General features: G+C 37.7%; 1 protein-coding gene across 1 annotated transcript in view; it reads right to left on the reverse strand.

Moving 5' to 3' along the window:
• LOC126248505 (protein purity of essence) overlaps nucleotides 1–21,835 on the reverse strand; it is a 446,891-nt gene that overhangs the window by 260,536 nt on the left and 164,520 nt on the right. The window contains 7 exon segments of the mRNA XM_049949542.1: nucleotides 12–435; nucleotides 2,098–2,318; nucleotides 5,208–5,438; nucleotides 7,614–7,771; nucleotides 7,865–8,078; nucleotides 18,016–18,114; nucleotides 18,225–18,357. Coding sequence (XP_049805499.1) covers nucleotides 12–435; nucleotides 2,098–2,318; nucleotides 5,208–5,438; nucleotides 7,614–7,771; nucleotides 7,865–8,078; nucleotides 18,016–18,114; nucleotides 18,225–18,357 — 1,480 coding nt within the window.

A 21,835-nucleotide genomic window follows, 5' to 3' on the forward strand; every position in this document is an offset into this window, starting at 1 on the left:
GGCAGACTTACCTGTCTTCTTTTACAAAGTAGGCACACAGACTTTGTAGGAGCGTATAATTTTCCTTCACAAGATTCCTTTGTTCTTCAGTTGTGGCTGGGACATCTGGGTCAGGTGGAGCTGCATCTGTGGAAGATTTGTTCTGAGGTGTTGATGACTGGCCTGCTGATAGTGAATCTCCCATGGGAGACAGTGTTTTCCAATCTGCCGGGGCATAGTTTGTGGATGGCTGTGTAGCCTGTGTAGAACTTGGTTGTACACTTGGCATTATTACGACTGGCTGCATTGCTAAATCCGCTATTTCATCACTGCTAGGCCCTGTTAACAGATGCATCAGCCAGCCATGAAGGACTGCACTGTTCACCTTGGTGATTTCGGAGAAAGTGCCTATCACTCCTTTCACACTTGAGTACAGTGTCGTGTGGGCTGGAGATTCTGCAATTTAAAAATGTAACACGTTTTAAATTCCTTGAAAACCTCAAATAATCAGTGATTATTTTATTTTGCCAGTATGATATTAATATGTCCCTTTTTAAAAATATAAGTCAATCAATCTCTACAGCTCCCATCTTTTAAAAGTTATGTCATAATTATTAGACATTACTGACAATGTAAAGGAAAACAAATCTTTCAAAATTTTGTGTTCCATATTGCAAAGATTGTCACCACGAGTATTTCAATGGTAACCCAGGATAAATCAGTGGGCTGTTATCTCACCTACACCGTCTAGCTTGATCATGCGAAAGAATGCAACAAGGAACGAAGGAAGATCAGGGTTTAACATCCCATTGACATCAGTCATAAGAGGCAGAAAGAAAATGACAGGTTGATATTGCATTTCCAGATACTCTCTTACCAAGTATAGTGACATTCATTTTCACAACTTCATATATCATTGAAATTTCCACAATTAGCTTTTCTCAGACCATTTCAAATCAGATGTAATGACCTTTATGGTTTAAGTTAAACTTCTAAGCAGATGTATTTTTTTCCTTTTTATTGTTACAATAGAAAGTTGGCAGTTTTCCCAAATTGTTGGCCATGAGACCCCAGAGAGGGGAGGGGCGGGGGGAGCAAGCTTCATTCCATTTGCATTTTTGTGTCACGTGTATATGACAACTCTAGGTGACTTGAAGAGTGCATGTGTGGAGTTAAATATTATGTTTGTCTTGCTGATGTTAACAATCAGAGAAAAGAGTGGCTGCTGCATCTTCAATAACTCCAAGAGAGCAGATCACTTATCTGAATGTCTTTATGTGATGGACAGATTACCATCAACAGCTTCACATGTCGTCTTTCTATGGCACACTGCAGACAGATTCAAACTTTAACTCCAGTCAATGTCTAGTGTCTGGTGATCATTAAGTGTGCACACCACCACCACGCCACTCCTTGCTGACCAGTGACTGGCAAATGAAATTTTTTCTCCATTTCTCCAGTATGATTTAAAATGGCAACCTTACAAGGTGACTGACACCACATGTGTATTCACAGCCTCTGCTATGGAGGCACATATTTTTTGCTAGTAACATACGGATTGTTATAAATTATCCTTTATGTAAATACAGTGGGATTTACTTGGTAGGTAGGGTAATCTTGCAACTACTTCTACAAGCATTTACCACAACTTTATTATTCTTCAACATCTACAACTCTCTCATTAAATTTCACAGTTGCTTTATGCACAAAATATTCTTATCCTCTTTCCATCATCCAACTTCTCTGCCTCCACCTTTGTCTCTTCCTCTTCCATCTTCACTTCCTTCTCTCCTCCTCCATTTTCATCTCCTTCATGTCACCCCCCCCCCCCCCCACTTATGAGCACACCTCCCACTGCCCCCCCCCCCCTGCTACCTCCCCCTCAACAAATGTTTCAGTTAGTAGCAGGAAATGACTCTTGCATTACTGTCATAGATGCAATGAAGTTTTAGGATGCTTCATACAAAAAAATTAACATACATTTACAATACCAAATATACACTTCCAATATCTCAATGAAAATTTCACAGTCTGCATTGTACATAATGTAAACCATATTTTCTTTATTCCAGAAAGAAAATTTTCATTCAAGAAAAGCTGGCAAAATTCTGCTCTTACCTCCAGCACACATTTTCTGCAACATCCTGAGACTAAACATTATATATGTGGTTGACAGAGTTCCTTGCGATGTTGGTACAAATTGAAATAAGTCCAAAAATGGATGTTTTGAACTTTCTTCAAAAAAGAACTTGTTTAATGTTCTTATACCATAAGGTTTCTCCAACAAAACTTCAATAAATTTAAGGCATTCTATTAATGCAACTTCATCAGCTGGTAATCTGAAATCCAAATTAATGTTTGCAAAAATTAGAATAATCTACAAAGTTACATCCACAGAGAACTCAGAGTGTCAATTTAATGTTCTTTCAATAAGCCACAATTAAAACAATATGAATTACATTTATCCAGACTTAACAAGTAGTTCCACAGACCATATGGAAGCCCTCTACCACTGAAAATTTCAGAAATTCTGAAATGCAAGGCTGAAATCCTGCTCCACGGATAATGGTATGTAAAACTAGCATTTATATAAACAGATCAAAATATTACTGTTGATGGGGAAACACGACCTTACATGCTCAGAGTTTTAACAGGTGTTAGGGTTCGCACACAAAGAAAGTGGGTTACTGGCATGTTGGGTGACAACTTGAATCATCCTGAAGTGATGGGAAGAACATTCAAGTTAAATAATGGGGAAACACACAGTGGCAGTCAGGCGCCAGCACTGACAGCTGCTCAGAGCCACTGAACTGTTAGCTGAAAACACTTTTTGCTCATTTGAGCACAGCCAGTGGCCAGGAGAATACCCTGGGTGAGCAGTATGTTCATGCACAGGTTGCTTTAAAGAAATTAATTGGGGGAAAAAAACCCTCACATCTTATAACATCACATGGTGAACTGCCCATATTTCCATTAATGGTACTTTGAAATTATGTAACCCACTGAAAACAATTTGAATGGTTTGCAATGTAGAAGTCAACATCAGTTCACATACGGTTCACTTTAGGTCATACATTGCTACGTATGGTATGTAGCTAACATATTAATATTATTTTTTAACTTGGGGGACATATATTTCTATTTCCAATCTCAATAAAATAGATAACATATAGCTAAATCACATCTGCCCAGCCACACACAACTATGCAGTGAATTAACTTTTCAATAACATCCACCATATTTCACAAATGGTTCAAGATGCAAAATAATCAAATTATTTTGGAAAGCAGTTTTCTTAAATCATTTGACACATATTGTAAAGCAGCTGATGTACTGGTACTTCTGCACCTTTAGTGGTAAGTTAACTCAAATGGCTCTGAGCACTATGGGACTTAACATCTATGGTCATCAGTCCCCTAGAACTTAAAACTACTTAAACCTAACTAACCTAAGGACAGCACACAACACCCAGCCATCATGAGGCAGAGAAAATCCCTGACCCCGCTGGGAATCGAACCCGGGAACCCGGGCGTGGGAAGCGAGAACGCTACCGCACGACCACGAGATGCGGGCACCTTTTTAAGTGATATTACTGATGGAGCACTGGGAAATTTTGGTAAGTACAAGAAAATATCACTTTCTTTATAACTTTTTTCGGATTATGGTGGTGTATCCTTTTTTTTTTGTTACAATGGTTTTTTTACCAATAATGTATTTTCATTTTGGGTCATTCTTTGTGCATTTTTCTCAGGTATCTTGAAAAACGTCTATATCTACACTCCTTAAGTCATGGTATCGTATAACAGAGGATACTTTATGTTCCACCTTTCTCCCTTTGTTGGTTTACATTACATGTATTAAACATTGCATTTAGTATAGTTAACTGAGAACCTAAAAGATAATGCTAAACCTAAAAAAGAAGATGTCATTTTAAGCAAGGAGTTCAACTACACAATGTTATTTAAATAAAAAAAAAAAAAAAGAGCAGTCTTCCACGAGATTGTGCTATTCATCCATCAACACACTGTACTGGGAAAATAGGTCCTTATTGTTTATATATGAACATGGGAGCCAAACTGCCTTCATTACTGTAACATCAAGTTGGAAAAAACACTTTTGTCATCAGTTACTTGACGAAAATAACAATATTTCCTTGCATCACGAGGATGACTTCAGTTGACTTATGAATAGCAAAATTAGAGTGGCTGGAATAATTTTACATTAAATAGAGAGTTACATGCACAATCATGACTGGAACCTGACATCATCATACTCTTACTAAGAATGCTCAATGGGCAAAATTTTCCAATTATTTTAACAGTTAAATTTTTCCAATTATGTTAATAGTCAGTGTGAAATTCATTACTCACATTTCATGAAAAGATATTTGACGTTGACATTCCATTTCACTAATGTGCCACCAAGTCTGAACCAACCTTTAATATATCAATAGTAAATTAATAATCAAACTTCCATGGTGGAAGAAGGGTTTCATTTTCTACATGGTATCTTTTCACACCTACCTACAGGTGTTGACACGTCATTTTCCAGTACTAGCAGTTTATTTGTACACACAATATGGCTTATATATATATATATATATATATATATATATATATATATATATATATATATATATATATATATATAAATAAAAGCATAACCTTTAATGATCATTCCTTGACTCTTGTTATAAACTGACTTGAAAGTTCTCGCATATAAATTACCCTAAAAGCTCTCGCATAACACCAGTTACACAGATTTCACATCTATAAGAAATTACCATAATTTTCAGTTGGATGAATTTAAAAGTATGAAACACTTCTCAAGTGAAGAGCATTCACGTTTGTTTATTTTACCGGACCATCTTGACTTGTATTTTCTATGGTTTTCTCAAATCCTTCTATGAGAATGCCATGATGTATCCTGTGTAGAGGAGATTGCCAACATCTACCTCAAATTCTAGCCTATTATTTAACTTTTAAAATTTCATATTCCAATGCTTAATAATTATTATTGTCATCATTATTTTCATTTTTACATTTTAGCTGATCTGTTTCATATATTTTTCCTCTTTAAAAAATCCTGGATGTACGACATTTTCTATCTATGACCCTTTGAAAAAGTAACAGGACACACACACACACACACACACACACACACACACACACAAAGGGAGGGGGAGGGGGAGATGAGTAATACTATAACTACATATGTATTGAACTAACATTTGCTCCCCGTTTTTAATGCGACGGTCTACCAGTTTCATTAGATTTTCACAATGCTCCAATACAATGGTGTAACAGTGAACCAAAAATTGTTCATTATCACTTGGACCATCAATATCTTCGAGAATTGGGAGAACTTCACGCACAACATATTCTGTGCGGATATCTAGTGTCAGCGGCATGAGTATTTTTGCACCCTGACGTTGCAGATCTCCTTTATATGGACATCTCCTGCAACAAACAAAGTAGTAAATATCACGTTATCCTCTCATCGACTCAGACTTAATTATCATACTAAGTGTCAAAAATTGAATCCCTTACCACTCTTACTCCTACAGTGCCCAGAAAACTTAATAATAGAAAAGAAGAAATGATTTCACACCCACAGTTATTAATGTTTTGACTACCTGATGATGCACACATTGCACAATACTGAAATTTTTGTATTTGCATTTTATAATGACATACAAAAAGGCGAAAGTTATATCCATTAAAAATTAAACATACTGCCCATATCAATAAGTTACTGCATACGAAATTACACATCATTGGTTTTAAAATTGTATTGTTTTCTTTACAACTAAACTGAGAATAGCAGAAACCCTTATTACTAGCGTATATTCAAGTACCAACACATCATCACTGAATCTCAAATTCAATTACAGATTTTGCCATGTAAAATTACAGAATAAAAATTGTCATTATTGTTGAGCTTTAAATTTTCCTGAGTATTTGATGAAGTCTCTAGACAGCAGCCAACTGCTGCTTACTTGACACCTGCCAGTCATCTTCAGGTGAGTTAGCAATGACCAACAAACTATACATACTGCAGTATTTATTGATGATGATGATGATGATGGGTCCCATACTCTGAGGAGTGTAGGGGACGATGTGGGAGACCTTCACCTCCGACTAGGCAAGGTCCTAGCAGATGCGGTTTGCCATTGCCTTCCTCCGACCATAATGGGGATAAATGATGGTGGTGATGATGATGAAGATGACACAATACCACCCAGTCTCCAAACAGGGAAAATACCTGACCCTGCCAGTAATTGAACCCGGGACCCCCTGTATGGGAAGCAATAACGCTACCACAAGACCACGAGCTGCGGACAAGCACACTGTAAATTATGCTCATGTAGTAACTGGAACTCTATCCATGTAATGCCAATGACTTACTTAGATTTGATGTGGTGTTGCTTTTCACAGCGGTTCCACCTACAGGATCTTTGTCAATACATTTACAGCAGGCATATCTGCTTTGTTTTTGTATGGAATTTCCTCAACATATTTTATGTTTATACATGATTTGTTTTTAATAGATGAGTGAACCCCCACAGGAAGTCCTCTGTCTCCCAACACAGCCAACTTTTGCAACAGTGAACTTTGAGGAGAGGCCTTGAATGAACATTTGTTTTGGAGCTCTGCTGATACTTTCACAGTACAGCCTCATGGAGAACGGAAATGAATAGAGTTCTAATAGAATCAACTCTATTCATCAGAATACCCAGCTCAACACAAGACACAGAAAAAGATCACTGAAATTCCTGCACATTCTCAGCTGGCAAAGGAATGATGGCTCTTTGGGGCATCCAGTTTAACGTTAAGAACACACACATTATAAGTTGAAATCACCCACCGCAAACAGTGGTTATACTGCAAATACTTGTTTGCTGATCTCCGACATGTGGAAGGTGAAGTAGGGCCAAAACATTAGCTTAAATGAAATAAATGGTTGGAGTACTGTTGTATGTTGCATATGGAAGTCATTGAATTCAGTTATGCCTGCATGGAACAACCAGTCAATAATGCAAATGGTAATACAGATACTTAAACATACAATAAAGAATTTAAAATGAGCGGTGCAAAGAGAAATATGACCGAACACCAATTTTGGTTACAGCAACATTCTGCGGGTTCCATTTGTAGCGATTCTATTGAGATAAGCATTTTACAAAACTATATTAACCATGTCAGTGGTTATCAGTTCCATAATACACAAAATATGTTATTTCTACTGTCTGCTCTCAGCACAAATTATACAAAACATCAGAAGCCAAGGCCATCAGACAGCTCAGTTTAGCACTTCCACCATTGATGGTGCTGACCATGTCACTGAACAGCACAGCCAGTCTCATTATTACATTCATCAACAATATACAAATTACATACAATACATTAATAAACAGCACAACACAGAAATGCTGCATCAGTATTTGTTGACTCACATGAAGATGACTGTTCAATAACACCCAAAAGAGTGTACTTGGAAGTAAACGATAACCAGCTCCAAATACTGAAATTTAATTGAGTTGTCCTTGTGTTTATCTAACAAAGGTGACAATATAATAGCTGCACTTCACACAATGAGAGATTTGGAATTACAACTGTGATAATGTCACTTACTGTATATGTTTAGTGATAAAAGTCACAAGTGAATTTGTTAAATATTTCAGTGACATATTAAGGCTAGAAGACAGTTCACATGAGAGGGCTGTGACATGATTTCCTAATATTTCCATCATAAAACTCTCAGAAGGGATGATGTCACCACGGTATTTCACCTGCAAAATAAAACGCAAAATTTGAAACAATTATGACAAATGTAAATTAGGGAGCTACATAATGTAGTAAGAATGGATAAAATGTATCATTACCCAATCATATTTAACAATGTCTTGTCCCCATTTGTCCAAGAAGCTTATTACTGTGTGAGGTAGAAGACCCAATAGCGTTGCTGAAATTGCAAATGTTTTCACATTTCTGTTTGTGCTAATGAATAACATTTCTCCAATGGTTGAAAGATCCTGTAGGTAAAATCGATCAGTTACAGAGCTCATCATGTGTTCAATCTGATATAAAATGCCTGACCTAAAACGAGAAAGAAATTACAGACAAATTTTAAAAATTATTAGTGTGCCAAAAATACAAAATACGATTCCAGTTTTTTAATCACAATATATCAACTCTTGAAATAAGAAACACATTCACAACAAGCACAGAAAAATTGTGAAAATGAAGTGTATACATTGTTACAGATTTCTCGTAATATAAGGTACTTCATTTTTTTAATTACTGACAAGTAAGAGTGTTTACTTGATCACCAACCTTTAAACAACGACACATGGCTTACAAACACAAAAGACAAAAATTGTTGAACAAAAACAATGAAAAATTTACCATTCCTTTGTTAACACAAAAGACTACGTTTTAAAGGATACTAATCAATAAATATTTACCTGTATTGTGAATGGAGATGAACCTAACTATTGAAAACACTATGTTGGAATTAAATATCTATTTCATGAAAAGATGAAAATGTCCACATCAGGGATCTCATATGCTCCAACTATCAGGTAACAGCTTTTTATTTTTTGAATAATCAGTTGCCTGGCAAATAATTGAGTTTCACTCATACCTACACTTTTCAGATTTTAGTAAATGAAATGAGGATGATGAGAGCTGTTCAAAACTGGTTGAAACACCTTCATCAGCAACAAAAAGACAGGAAAGGTGTCTACCTTTTGTGACAAATTACAGTCCATGTGTCCCTGAACCTTATTGAGGCACGAAAAGGAGTGAATGTATGAAAGTATCAGCCATTAAAATTTTAGATGACTTATCCATTGATGCAATGACTCTTGACTGACGATAGAATTCTCTTCAAACATACGTTGAAATCATGACTGCTTGATAGTTCCTACTCCGTACAGGAATTTCTGAATATAATACTGTACTGCACTGTGTGTTATGATTAATCTTAAAGGCAATTGTTTGAACCATCAGCTACTAGTGACAAAATTTATGTATTTTAATATGACCCAGTAATGAAATGTCAAATTTATCAACAATACTCTTCAAGAGCAACCATACTGAGAGCAAAAGACTAAATTTGTAATAATATGGCACATGAAACTTGAAATAAATACATTGGATTATGGTCCTTATTACTCAAAATTAAAGACCAGAACTAATATTAAGACATGAGAGATCAATACTGGGAATTCACATGAAAAAATTGGCAAAAAATGTATCAAAGGATCTCATAGCTTACCAACAGCAACAATAATAAAGTATGGCACTGATCTCCATTGAGCAAGTCTGTATTTGAGCCAGTCTGTATATAGGAGTTTGGCATATCATGTAGGTGTTTCATCGAACTACACAGACGGTACTAAATTATAGAAATATCAGCCGAAAGTTGGAATGTGTCAGTGAAGAGAGCCATTATTTGCCTAAAATTTAAACAAACAAGTCCTGAACGGTAGCTATTAGAATCTTTCCACTCGTGCAAAACTCACTCCAGATTGAGTAGTAGTGAGAGTGGAACAGGTCTAGTGGTTCTATTGTATCAAGATATGCTGCCTGCAGCATCTGGAGACAAATATAAACCCTTGTTTGCATCCTCAGCAAAATATGACTGCCTAAAAACTACATCCATCAGTGTGAAAAATAAGCCCTTGATGGAAATAGATTACATAGACAGATATTCTTCTACTGAGCAGTAGTAATTGGGAAAGAGAAACTTTGTCAATTTGTTTTCAAATGTAGTTGGTGCTAAGTGATTAAAACTTTTGGTGGCAGCACTGTGCACCCCTTCTAGTGCTATAGACAACCTTAATGTGGAATAATGGTCTTTTTTTCTGGTATTGTAATTATGTATATCACTGTTCCACTTGAACTGTAGTGGGTTATTTGCAACAGAATTCATGAGTGAATAAATATACTGTGAAGCAGTAGTCAAAATGCCTAATTCCTGAAACAGATGCCTACAAGGTGATTGCTTGTGAGCATGAAATTCTTACTGAATGTTTATGAAATATAAAAACTTACTTTCTTAACAGTAGAACAACCACAGGGGTCAAAATGACTTATTTCTAATATTTATGTTTCACACAAATTTACAATTTGTACAGAAACCAGATGGCAGTTATAAGAGTCGAGGGGCATGAAAGGGAAGCAGTGGTTGGGAAAGGAGTGAGACAGGGTTGTAGCCTCTCCCCGATGTTATTCAATCTGTATATTGAGCAAGCAGTAAAGGAAACAAAAGAAAAATTCAGAGTAGGTATTAAAATTCATGGAGAAGAAGTAAAAACTTTGAGGTTCACCGATGACATTGTAATTCTGTCAGAGACAGCAAAGGACTTGGAAGAGCAGTTGAATGGAATGGACAGTGTCTTGAAAGGAGGATATAAGATGAACATCAACAAAAGCAAAACGAGGATAATGGAATGTAGTCAAATTAAATCGGGTGATGCTGAGGGGATTAGATTAGGAAATGAGAAACTTAAAGTAGTAAAGGAGTTTTGCTATTTAGGGAGTAAAATAGCTGATGATGGTCGAAGTAGAGAGAATATAAAATGTAGACTGGCAATGGCAAGGAAATCGTTTCTGAAGAAGAGAAATTTGTTAACATCGAGTATAGATTTAAGTGTTAGGAAGTCGTTTCTGAAAGTATTTGTATGGAGTGTAGCCATGTATGGAAGTGAAACATGGACGATAACCAGTTTGGACAAGAAGAGAATAGAAGCTTTCGAAATGTGGTGTTACAGAAGAATGCTGAAGATAAGGTGGGTAGATCACGTAACTAATGAGGAGGTATTGAATAGGATTGGGGAGAAGAGAAGTTTGTGGCACAACTTGACTAGAAGAAGGGATCGGTTGGTAGGACATGTTTTGAGGCATCAAGGGATCACAAATTTAGCATTGCAGGGCAGCGTGGAGGGTAAAAATCGTAGAGGGAGACCAAGAGATGAATACACTAAGCAGATTCAGAAGGATGTAGGTTGCAGTAGGTACTGGGAGATGATGAAGCTTGCACAGGATAGAGTAGCATGGAGAGCTGCATCAAACCAGTCTCAGGACTGAAGACCACAACAACAACAACATGTTTCACAGAATGACTGGAGCAACATTTCCTTTCACAAAATTTATATATTTGGAATGTATTAACAATATATTGAAAAACAATGTATTTTGCACAATGATTATATTTTCCAGCTTTCACCTGTAACACTCATAGTGCACATACTGAACCCTTTATGATAATACTATAATTTTGTTTATTGGTATGCCTTACATTTATTTCAGGCACTTCCAGATTTCAGCTATTTTACTCTATGCTGCAATAATTAACTTCTGTTCATAATATTGATGTACGAATGGACAACAATAGTGTTTCCTGGGGCCTACCTTTTTGTGTGGAAACCCTGAGTAGAGAGAGATTCTGTGAAATTATGAGATTTATGAGGTTAGAGGAGAAGTCAACACACTCTATATGTTTACAGACTGATAAATTAGCATTGGTTCCAGTAGCCTGAAACAAATTCATAGAAAAATGCATGTGTTACACAGCCGGATCTGACGCAATGATAGACAAGCAACTCTTCCCGAACAAAACTAACTGTGTGTCCATCCGTACAATTCATGGCTTCAAAGCCTGACAAGTTTGGACAAAAGTGCTGGATAAATGTTGATAGCAAGTACCTTCTCAATGGTTTCCCTCATCTCAGTAAGGACAATGCACAATCCAAAGAAAGAAAGATGAAAGGGTTCCGGATTATGTAGTGAGGCATCCTATGGAACCATTTCCATCCAAAAACGGAAATGTCACAATAGTTAATTACTTCACTTCTGTCAAACTCACCAAGAAATTGACATAATAGTCAATATCCATTGTAGGAACAGTAAGTAGAGCAAGAAGAGAAATACCACATGCTCTTAAGTCTTTGAAGGCCTGTCTACATTAGGCACCATTCTTAAAATGTGATGGTGTTTCCATGGTGGTGTATCAAGGAATGAAAGTAAAAAAATGTGCTTTTGATGAGTTCCTTTCATCCTACAACTTCAGAAACATTAAGTTATTATAACAAGACAAAGTTAGCAGTTGATATTGTAAATACATGGCCAGGCTGTATTCAGTCAAGGTCTCCTCAACAAGATAGCCAGTACACCCATTCTACAATACTCTTGATCCAGTAGGAATAAATCCATCTGTAGTATTCAGGGCTGTTACTGGGAAGAAGATCAAAAGAAGAAATTTTATTCAGCAACTTGCACAGGAACTACACACCAAGTGTCTGAAGAGGCACTCACTTTGTGGGACGACAGATTATTATGAAAATAATGGAAATGAAAATTAAGACAAAATAGTACAGAAACATCAAAAAAATGTACACTCTTAAACTCAGTGAGTGTAATGAAACTATTTCCAAGTGCACTGTTTGTAACAAGATGGTTTGTGGAAAATACACAAGAAAACTGAAGAGACATGTGTCAATTGTATGGAAGTATGAATAGCTAAATTGCTGTAAACATGAATAATTCAAATTTTCTAAGCATTTAAAACTTCATAAATGCCCTCACTTGCTTAACTCTTGTTTGAGTTTTACAGGTTCCAGTCCAATTTGATTATTTTTTACAACTGATGTTATTGAAATGATAATTAAATCAAGACCCTACGCTGTCAAAAGGCGTCAATATACATCAACGGAGACAGTTGAAAATGTATGCTCTGACCGGGACACAAACTCGGGATCTCCTGCTTACATGGCAAAGACTATATCCATCTGAGCCACTGAGGGCACAGAGGATAATGCGACTGCAGGGATTTATCCCTTGCATGCTCCCCATGAGACCCACATTCCCAACTTAATGTCCCCACACTACAGTCGTTGTGCCCCTGCCCATTACACTCATTACTCGTGGCAGACAATCTTACCGAGTCCCGCATGAGTTCGGGCAATGTGTGTGCGTCCAGCACAGAAGGAGGTGGTCAATGGCCGGTTAGCCTGGACTATATTAAAATGGTGTATGTTCTTTCGGACAATGATATTATTCGTGATCTGTTAAATTTCATTCACAATTCTGTATCTTAAAAGGTTACAAATCATGTAAAAACATTAAAATGTAATAATTGCAGACAGTTTGAAATAATAATTCAAAACATTACTGTCACAGAGTGGGGGTCAAAATGACTCCTCTGGGCTTTAGAGAGGACAGGAAAAGGCTGGGCATCCTAGTGTCAAAGATGAATTATCCAGAACATTATTCCATACAACATTATTAAAAGAAAATATGCAAAGTATGGCAACTTAGTTATTTGCTTGCAATGATATGAAGTGCAAATGGAGCCGAACTGAGTTGTTTCAGGAGTTAAAAATGTTGTTTTTCCCATTTAAATTTTCACAGTTTCCAATAGAGTTATTATTTCCTCACCATGCATTTATTTATCATCACTGCAGTACCTTTACATGTGTTGAACTGAACACGTGTCTTTTTGAAGTTGAGAGAGATCATTTGCAAACAACCACTAAATAAATCTTTTAAGAACATTATCAACCTTTTATTCAGTTGCTTTACGTATGTGTGGACTGATTACAATACTAGTGTCACCTGCAAAAGAATTACTTCAGTTTCTTGTATATTAGACAGAAGACTGTTCACATATACACTACGGATCAAAAGTATTCTGACACTTGGCTGAAAATGACTTACAAGTTCGTGGCGCAATGCATCAGTAATTCTGGAAATCAATCAATATGGTGTTGACCCACCCTTATCCTTCATGACAGCTTCCACTCTAGCAGGCATACGTTCAATAAGGTGCTGGAAGGTTTTTTTGGGAATGGCAACCCATTCTTCACGGAGTGCTGCACTGAGGAGAAGTATTGATGTCTGTTGGTGAGGCCTGGCACAAAGTCGGCGTTCCAACACATCCCAAAGGTCTTCTATAGGATTCAGGTCAGAACTCTGTGTAGGCCAGTCCATTACAGGGATGTTGTCATGTTGAAAGGTGCAATCACCATCCCTGAATTGCTCTTCAACAGCAGGTAGCAAGAAGGTGCTTAAGCTATCAATGTAGGCCTCTGCTGTGGTAGTGCCATGCAAAACAACAAGGGGTGCAAGCCCCCTCCATGTAAACCACGACCACACCATAACACCACCGCCTCCGAATTTTACTGTTGGCACTACACACACAGGCATATGATGTTCACTGGGCATTCGCCATTCCCACACCCAGCCAACAGATCGCCACATTGTGTACTGTGATTCTCACTCCACCCAATGTTTTTCCACTTTCAATTGTCCAATGTTTACGCTCTTTACACCAAGTGAAGCGTCGTTTGGCATTTACCGGCGTAATGTGTGGCTTATGAGCAGCCACTCGATCATGAAATCCAAGTTTTGTCACTTCCAATCAACTGATCACGTTCGAAGACCGTGAGTTCCGCAGAGCACCCCATTCTGCTCTCCCACAATGTCTAATTACTACTGAGGTTGCTGGTATGGAGTACCTGGCAGCACAATACACCTAATATGAAAAACATATGTTTTTTGAGGTGTCTGGATACTTTTGATCACATAGTGTATAAGACTGAGCCCTGAGGAGCTCCTAAAGACAATCTCCTGCAACAGTGGGAAGTGTCAGTGTGGCTGTGCTTTGCGCACTGAAGTTTCCCTGAGCTGGCTTCAGGTGGGCAGAGTCTGTGCGTGCCTGTAGCTTCCTGTCCAGCCTCTGGTTGTGTGCTAACAGTTCTTATATTGCCTACTGCTGTTCCTCCGAGGTCACCATCTTGCTTTAGTGACTAGTTCTCAATGGTTTGTCCAGACACAAATCATAGTTTTTATGCGAGGATGGAAGTGTTAAACCACTCGTGGTTCCGTATCATTCACACTGCTGGAACTTCAGCACATGTTTAGCCTATAGATCACATCTGTGAATTTGAGTAGGATCATCATCTCATTTTCATCTTGAATTTCAGCTAGAGTCAATTCCAGTTAATGCATGAACTTCTTGTTTATGTTGTGGTTCACAACTTTTCTTACACAAAAAGCTGTCTAGTGCTATTAGAAATAAACACACATCCTTAACAGAACCAAAGAAGACAACATTGGAAATATTTTATGAACAACAGGAAAGGAAGGGAGTATGTTCAGTTGTGAAGCACAGGCTCAGATCAAGGGCAGGAAAGAAAACTGGCCATGTGCATTTCAAAGGAACCATCTTCATATATGCCTTGATCTATTCAGGAAGATGACAATACTCTGTCGTCTTCCCGAATATAAAAGATGGTCAGTCTATGGTCCAAACCCAGCTCTCCCCGAATGAAAGACTAGTGTACAAAACAACTACACCACCTCACTTGCATTTTTGATTAGTAGGTTGTATGCAGCAAAGTAAAGAACAAAAGAATATTTTTAATGCTACAGTAAATAACTCTAATGCCAAAACGAGTGAAAGTAAGGGATTTGATTTCACAGTAGACTATGGATTGTGCGAAGTCAACCAAATCAGAGAGGCTATACCCATTTTGCCAGAGAGAAGGGCAGAAACAGTGATTATGTACATGGATCCCACTGGAAGAAATGAAGCCTGGGAGAGTTACAAGAGCATCAGACTGACGTAACTGTTAAGGAAAGACTTAACAATATCTTAAAATGCGTAACAATACATCCTGGAACATATACAGATTATGATCATGTCCCACTAGTTAAACACAGGAGACTGAAATTTAAACTGCTTAGCCCTAAATTAAACTGAAACATTATTAACATTTCAACAAAATGCAACACAAAGAGGTAGTGAAAAATATCTTGATAATGACCTGCCAGGCGTAAAAGTCTATTACAATACTGGCAAGGGCACTGGGGAAGCCTGGATAATGTCAAAACAATGAAGGGGACAAGAAATAAGAGTGCATGCAGGTGAGATTCGGACTCTGAACATCACAGGCAAGCAGAAAACAAAGCAGGTCACCAATGTGTACATGGAGAAATTAAAAGAAAATTTTGTTCAAAAGAGACAAACAGTAAAAAAATGTGTGGAAGTGAAACTGTGTCAGGAAACACCCTCTTTGATGACACAATAATCAAGTCTAGATGAACAAGAAGCAGAACACACAAAGTCAGTATGTAAGTGAGCTACTAGGTGAGGTTCCTTGACTCACTTAAAAAAAAAACCAGCATTCAATAAAATATTTTGTGTTACCACTGATAACACCAATAGGGGCTCTACTGTCACTATCAAGACAATATTCAGTCAGCAATGAAGCTACGATTGGTGCACTTCCATACAATAATTTTATGACTTTAAACTGGGCTTGACAGGGAATTGGTTTGTTGAATAACTGAATTTTCATTCGAGCATTATGCCAATTTCATGAAAACAGACAATACTGGACCAACAAATTCAAGCAGAAGAAATTCCCTGTAAGATCAAAGTTCGTTCATACAGCCAGTAAAAGTCCCAATTGTTGAAGCCATTGCCAAATTGCCCAGGAAACATAATAGAAGTTATGCATATGGATCTCGAACAAGAATGCACATCTCACAAAAGTGGAGAGAGCAAGGAACATGAAAATAATTCTACAATCATACCTGAATGAGGTAGCTTAATAACAACATTTTAGTGTGCCTGAGTACACCCACTTCAAAGAATAAAGGAGAAGTGGTTAAAGGAAAATCCACTTAGGACATCATTCTACTCAATGTATTGTTTGAAAGGTGCCCAAAATGCAACTATTCCTTGAAGAGCACAAAGTCCAGGTGATTCTGCATCCCCTTCAGCAGTCTGACAAGGAAGGGTCTGCAGGTCATTCAAAATCCAGCTTCCATATCACCATCAGACGCACATATGTTGGGCAAGGAATTGCTTGTGGTCAAGATATCTGCTCTGTGACTCCACCGTACACGGGGTGAGTGTTGCTTGCATTTGGCAGTCCCTCTTGAGTTGCAATCTTCCTGGTTCGAACACGTGGACTCCAAATCAGTCACACACAAGTGCTGCCACAGATCTTATTAACTCGACCCTCCCTCGCTTGCATTAGCGTTGTGAATTCTTCTCGCTTTTGCGCTATTACAGTTTCAGAGTTTTTTCTTGATCATGCTTTTGGACTCTTCACTTGCCAATTAGGTTGGCTCCCAGGGTTTTTGCTGACACCAAGTGTTGTGATATGCTGTGCTCATCCTGCGCAATTTTTGTAGATGCTATTATCTCACTATGCAAGATATAACACAAGCTAAGAGGGCTCCATCTTGTAATAAGGAGGAGGCAGGGTATCTTCCCTGAACCAATTCCTCTTTCCTCCATACAGAAGACATCTGTGGTCCCAAAAGTTACTACTGCTGTCATCTATTTTCTTACATGTTTTATCAGCAGGGTTGAGAGTTATGCTAGCTGTAGGTAAGTGATGGCCAATCCACCTGTCTCCTGTGAATTTAATTATTTCTGAGTGGGATTTTTCTTATTTCTGTATCCATTAAACAGTTTAAGAGACTGTGCATAAAACTTAAGAGGTGTACATTTAGAAGGCGTAAAACAAAATTTTTAGAAAACCAGACTTCGCTACATCAAAAAATTTCAGGCTGTTTCTCATATTCAGGAGTCTTTCTATCATTTACAATTTTATAAATACAAATTAGCAAATACTAATGACAGTGCTAAAATCTGTAACTGTGCGTACATCTATTGTATAATATTTAATGCATCCCAGATAATGTTTGAAAATTTATTTTTGTCAGGCTATCCCATTAACTGTGGAGGCTGTTATAAACAATGTGCTTATTCACTTTAGACAAGAATGTGAAAAGCAACACACTAAGCATTTATTTAACGTCATTTACATAAACCATAAAAGATTTACAAATTTAAATACGGATTACTACCCTACGTTTACAGGCCCTTTTTGGGGAGTAATTCAATATTGACTAAATTCAATGTACAAGCATATCTGATTTCAGTAGGACATTAAATTAATCAATATATTTCATAATGATTGCACTAATATGTGGAGAATTTAGTTTTTACCTCATGCAGGCTAGCACACAGTCCAGAAGCTTAAAAATGTGTGGCAATAACTCTTCAGTATACAGTGCAGCAGCAGTAGCTACAGCAACTGACTCTGGGCTGGAAAAATGATAGATTATATATAAAAAATTTAAAAAAATAAAACAATGTGACTAATGTCTTAAGACAAAGTATGCATGTTTGCTCTTCATTTTTAAAAGTCTGTTTACCCTTGTGTTTCTGAATCAGAGTCTTCATTTTCGAGGAAACCATCTTCAACAGTAACATGAAGCCTTGTCATCAAAACATCTAATAGGAACACATCTGTCAATTTTGGCATACTGGACTTGGGAACAAGTTGCTCTATAACAAAAAGAAATGTGACATTAACAGTTTCATATTTTACTTTCTACATAAAAAGATCTCTGACTGCCAATATTTTATTTATTTATTTTTCCAGGTAAAATTAAGGTTACCACGCCCTGAGTAACATATGGCAAGGCATTGCACATGTTTTACATTATATTCATTAGGACACACTTGCTATAAGAAGTCTTACATTTACTAGTGGATAAGGAATAACTACAACATAAATTGTGGAAACCTTACTACACACAGTACAGAAAAAAGAAAACTTACACATATTTTATATTAATTAATGAAATGCAGCTGCAATTAGCAAACAATCTCTTCTACAACTACAATTAGCATCAAACTGTAACTATAGTAGCAAAATTAATGCAATACATGTCATATTTTTATGAAATAACTATCCCGCAAAGAATATTCTCTTAAATTTAAAAAGTAAGTTTCATATTTTCTCCTATTACGACTAGATCTGCCTCACCCAAACATCAGTTTTAATTCGAGCAAAATAATGAGCCATGATTGACAGAAAGATCTTATTCAGGAGCTTACTCGTAACTATACTGTTGTGAGTCTCCGTTTTTTGTGGTATTCTGACAAAAAAATGCATTCACAGATTATTTTTCTTTCCAGCAAGAAAAACAGTTCTGAAAAGTCAGATACTGAAATAATATGGCCATGTAAATCAGTGGTTTTGCTTATTTTCTGAAACTATATACCCATCCCTTAAAAAAGTGTATCTTGTTCAAAATGGCTGATTGAGTATAAAAGTAAATGTTTCTCTTGTATCCTGGCCAGGCAAGTTTGAAAGCCCACCAGAGCGTATGGAACTCGAGGACAGCTGTTAGACAGCACTGCAACACGTATGGGTGTTGGTGTTGCCGTTGTGATTGTCACCACAAGGACATGCCCACCTTGCTGGTCTATCAGAATCCACAACTGCCCTTTAAAGCCAGCAGCACAGCATCTCTGTAGTCAGACATGATTTCTATGGGCTGCTGCACTGATCTTGTTACACACTGTTGTCTTTGTTCTGAAAGCACTACGTCTTACATTCTTTACTTGCTGGACATGTTATTCTGCTGTGCCGTTCCCGCTGTTTGCCTTCCTCTCACTGTTGTCCACCTGTTTACTGTCAAGTCACTTGCTGTGGTACCCTCAGCCAGTCGGTCTGTTACTACTGGGTCTTGGGTCGTTTCCAGTCTTGTCCAATTCCACTGCTCAACATAATGGACGATAAGATAAAAGGTTAGTGGTGCTCCAGTGGTGTAAAACTCATGCAACTCATGGAACAGCAGCAGCTGTAGCAGTAGTTCCAACAGCTATTACAACAGCTACAGACACCGTTGCTCTGTCAGGATATTCAGCAGGCTCAGGGTACCTAACCCCTCCAGGCTATGGTCACTATAAGGTGGAAACCTGCCTACCTGTGCTTCTGCTGCTTAATGATAGCAAAGAGGATTGGGGTATGTATTCACAGTGGTTCAAACATTATGATGCCAATTTTAGATTTCCAACAAAACTCTCAAAGAGATGCTTTTCCTTTCTTGAGTTTCCTCAGAGACATTTTTCTTGCTAAAGAAGTTGGCTACATTCTTGAATCCAGTTGTGCTCATGTTTGAGGAGATGTGATTGTTGCAGTCAAATTATTATTAGTAATGATTCCATGCAGTCAGATCACATTTCGAGTTCCATCAATACCACACACAGCTGGGGTAGTGATAATGCTCGTGTGTGTGTGTGTGTGTGTGTGTGTGTGTGTGTGTGAGAGAGAGAGAGAGAGAGAGAGAGAGAGAGAGAGAGAGAGAGAGAGAGAGAGAGAGAGAGAGAGTGCGCACGCATAGTTTATGGGCGCCTAACACTGAGGTTATAAGCTCCCTTACACATATTAAAAGAAATTAGTGCCGATAAAATGTCTAAAATTGTCTTTACTCATATTAAAAGAAAGCACAGTTTATGGGTGCCCAACACTTAGGTTATCAGCTCCCTTACACATATTACAAGAAATGAATGCCGATAAAATGTCTAAAATTGTCTTTGCTCACATTAAAAGAAATAAATGTCAATAAAAAGAGGAGGGAACCTATAAAATGACAATCATTCACTCACTCCCACCCTATTCGCATTGACACACAAGATCACTATCTCACAAGCTTTAATACAACAAAGGAGGGTGAAAGGTGCTATTGCTGGGATTAAAAAAGAAGTAAAACCACAGAAGAGCGAAAAGAAAAGCACAGGGAAATGTGACTAGCTGACTTCTTACAAAAAAACACATTGGTGAGTCAGTCACCCAGTTAACACATTACGAACATTAGCATAAAATTTTTGGAAACAACAAGTTGAACACACTACAAAATCTTAACACTATAACCACATTCATTTCAACATCATTTAAAATAGAGGGCAGATCTGCCAGTAAATCTGCCACTGCCCTCTGGACAATAATAAAACAAAATCTAGTAAAATTTGTTGCACAGAGATTGTATGTCACAAGCACCACACATTGGAGGATCCTCTCACTGGAGCAAGAAGCCATGTGGTTAGAAGACTGGGGCCTATGTGAAGACAAGTAAGCAGGGCCTCATCCCATCTTTGTGACCGAAAGGAGGTACACCACGGTCGCAGAGTGAGATTTACAACACATAGCTTATTATCAGTCCCTTCCAGTCAGTCTTCTTCCAATCGACATGACTCTGTACATCAACAGCGAGGTGACAGCATGTAGGAGGATGGCACACTGAAATAACTGAGGATCAGGACACGCCTCCTTGGCTGCGAGATCCACCCTTCTGTTCCCCGCAATATCCATGTGTCCTGGAACGCTGCAGAATGACACCTCCATCCCCAGACGTTGTAGCTGAAAGAGGGCACCCTGGATTCTGGACTACTTTATCTGCTGGGTGCAAGCATTGTAGAGAGTAAAGTGCACTCATAGAATAGGAACAAACAAGTAATTTAACACACAAAGCATGCCCCATCTGCTCCAGTGCCCGCAAGATTGCATACAGCTCTGCATCAAAGACAGTAAAGTCTCAAGGCAGTCGGACCTTGAGGACACGATCAGGGAAAACAACAGAGCAACCAATAGAGTCCCCCCCCCCTCCCCCGTTTTGACCTATCCGTAAAGACAGCTGTAGAGTTGTGATGTTCAGTTAAAATGGCAGAAAACAGAGTATTAAAACTTTTGCAGGAGTGCTATCTCTCCTGTACTACACTAAATTTTATTTATTTATTTACACGTCAAGTTCCGTAGGACCAAATTGAGGAGCAAAACTCAAAGGCCATGGAACGTGTCAGTACATGAAATTACAACATAAAAATAATAACAAATAAAAATAAAATGTATATGAACCCAAAAAACAGTCAATCCATAAGCTTAAGTAAATGCAATTAACAATACAACAAGAATCAGCTTAATTTTTCAAGGAACTCCTCAACAGAATAGCAGGAGTGATCCATGAGGAAATTCTTC

Source organism: Schistocerca nitens, chromosome 3, assembly GCF_023898315.1.
Source record: "Schistocerca nitens isolate TAMUIC-IGC-003100 chromosome 3, iqSchNite1.1, whole genome shotgun sequence".
In the NCBI taxonomy this organism is placed as follows: Eukaryota; Metazoa; Arthropoda; class Insecta; order Orthoptera; family Acrididae; genus Schistocerca; species Schistocerca nitens.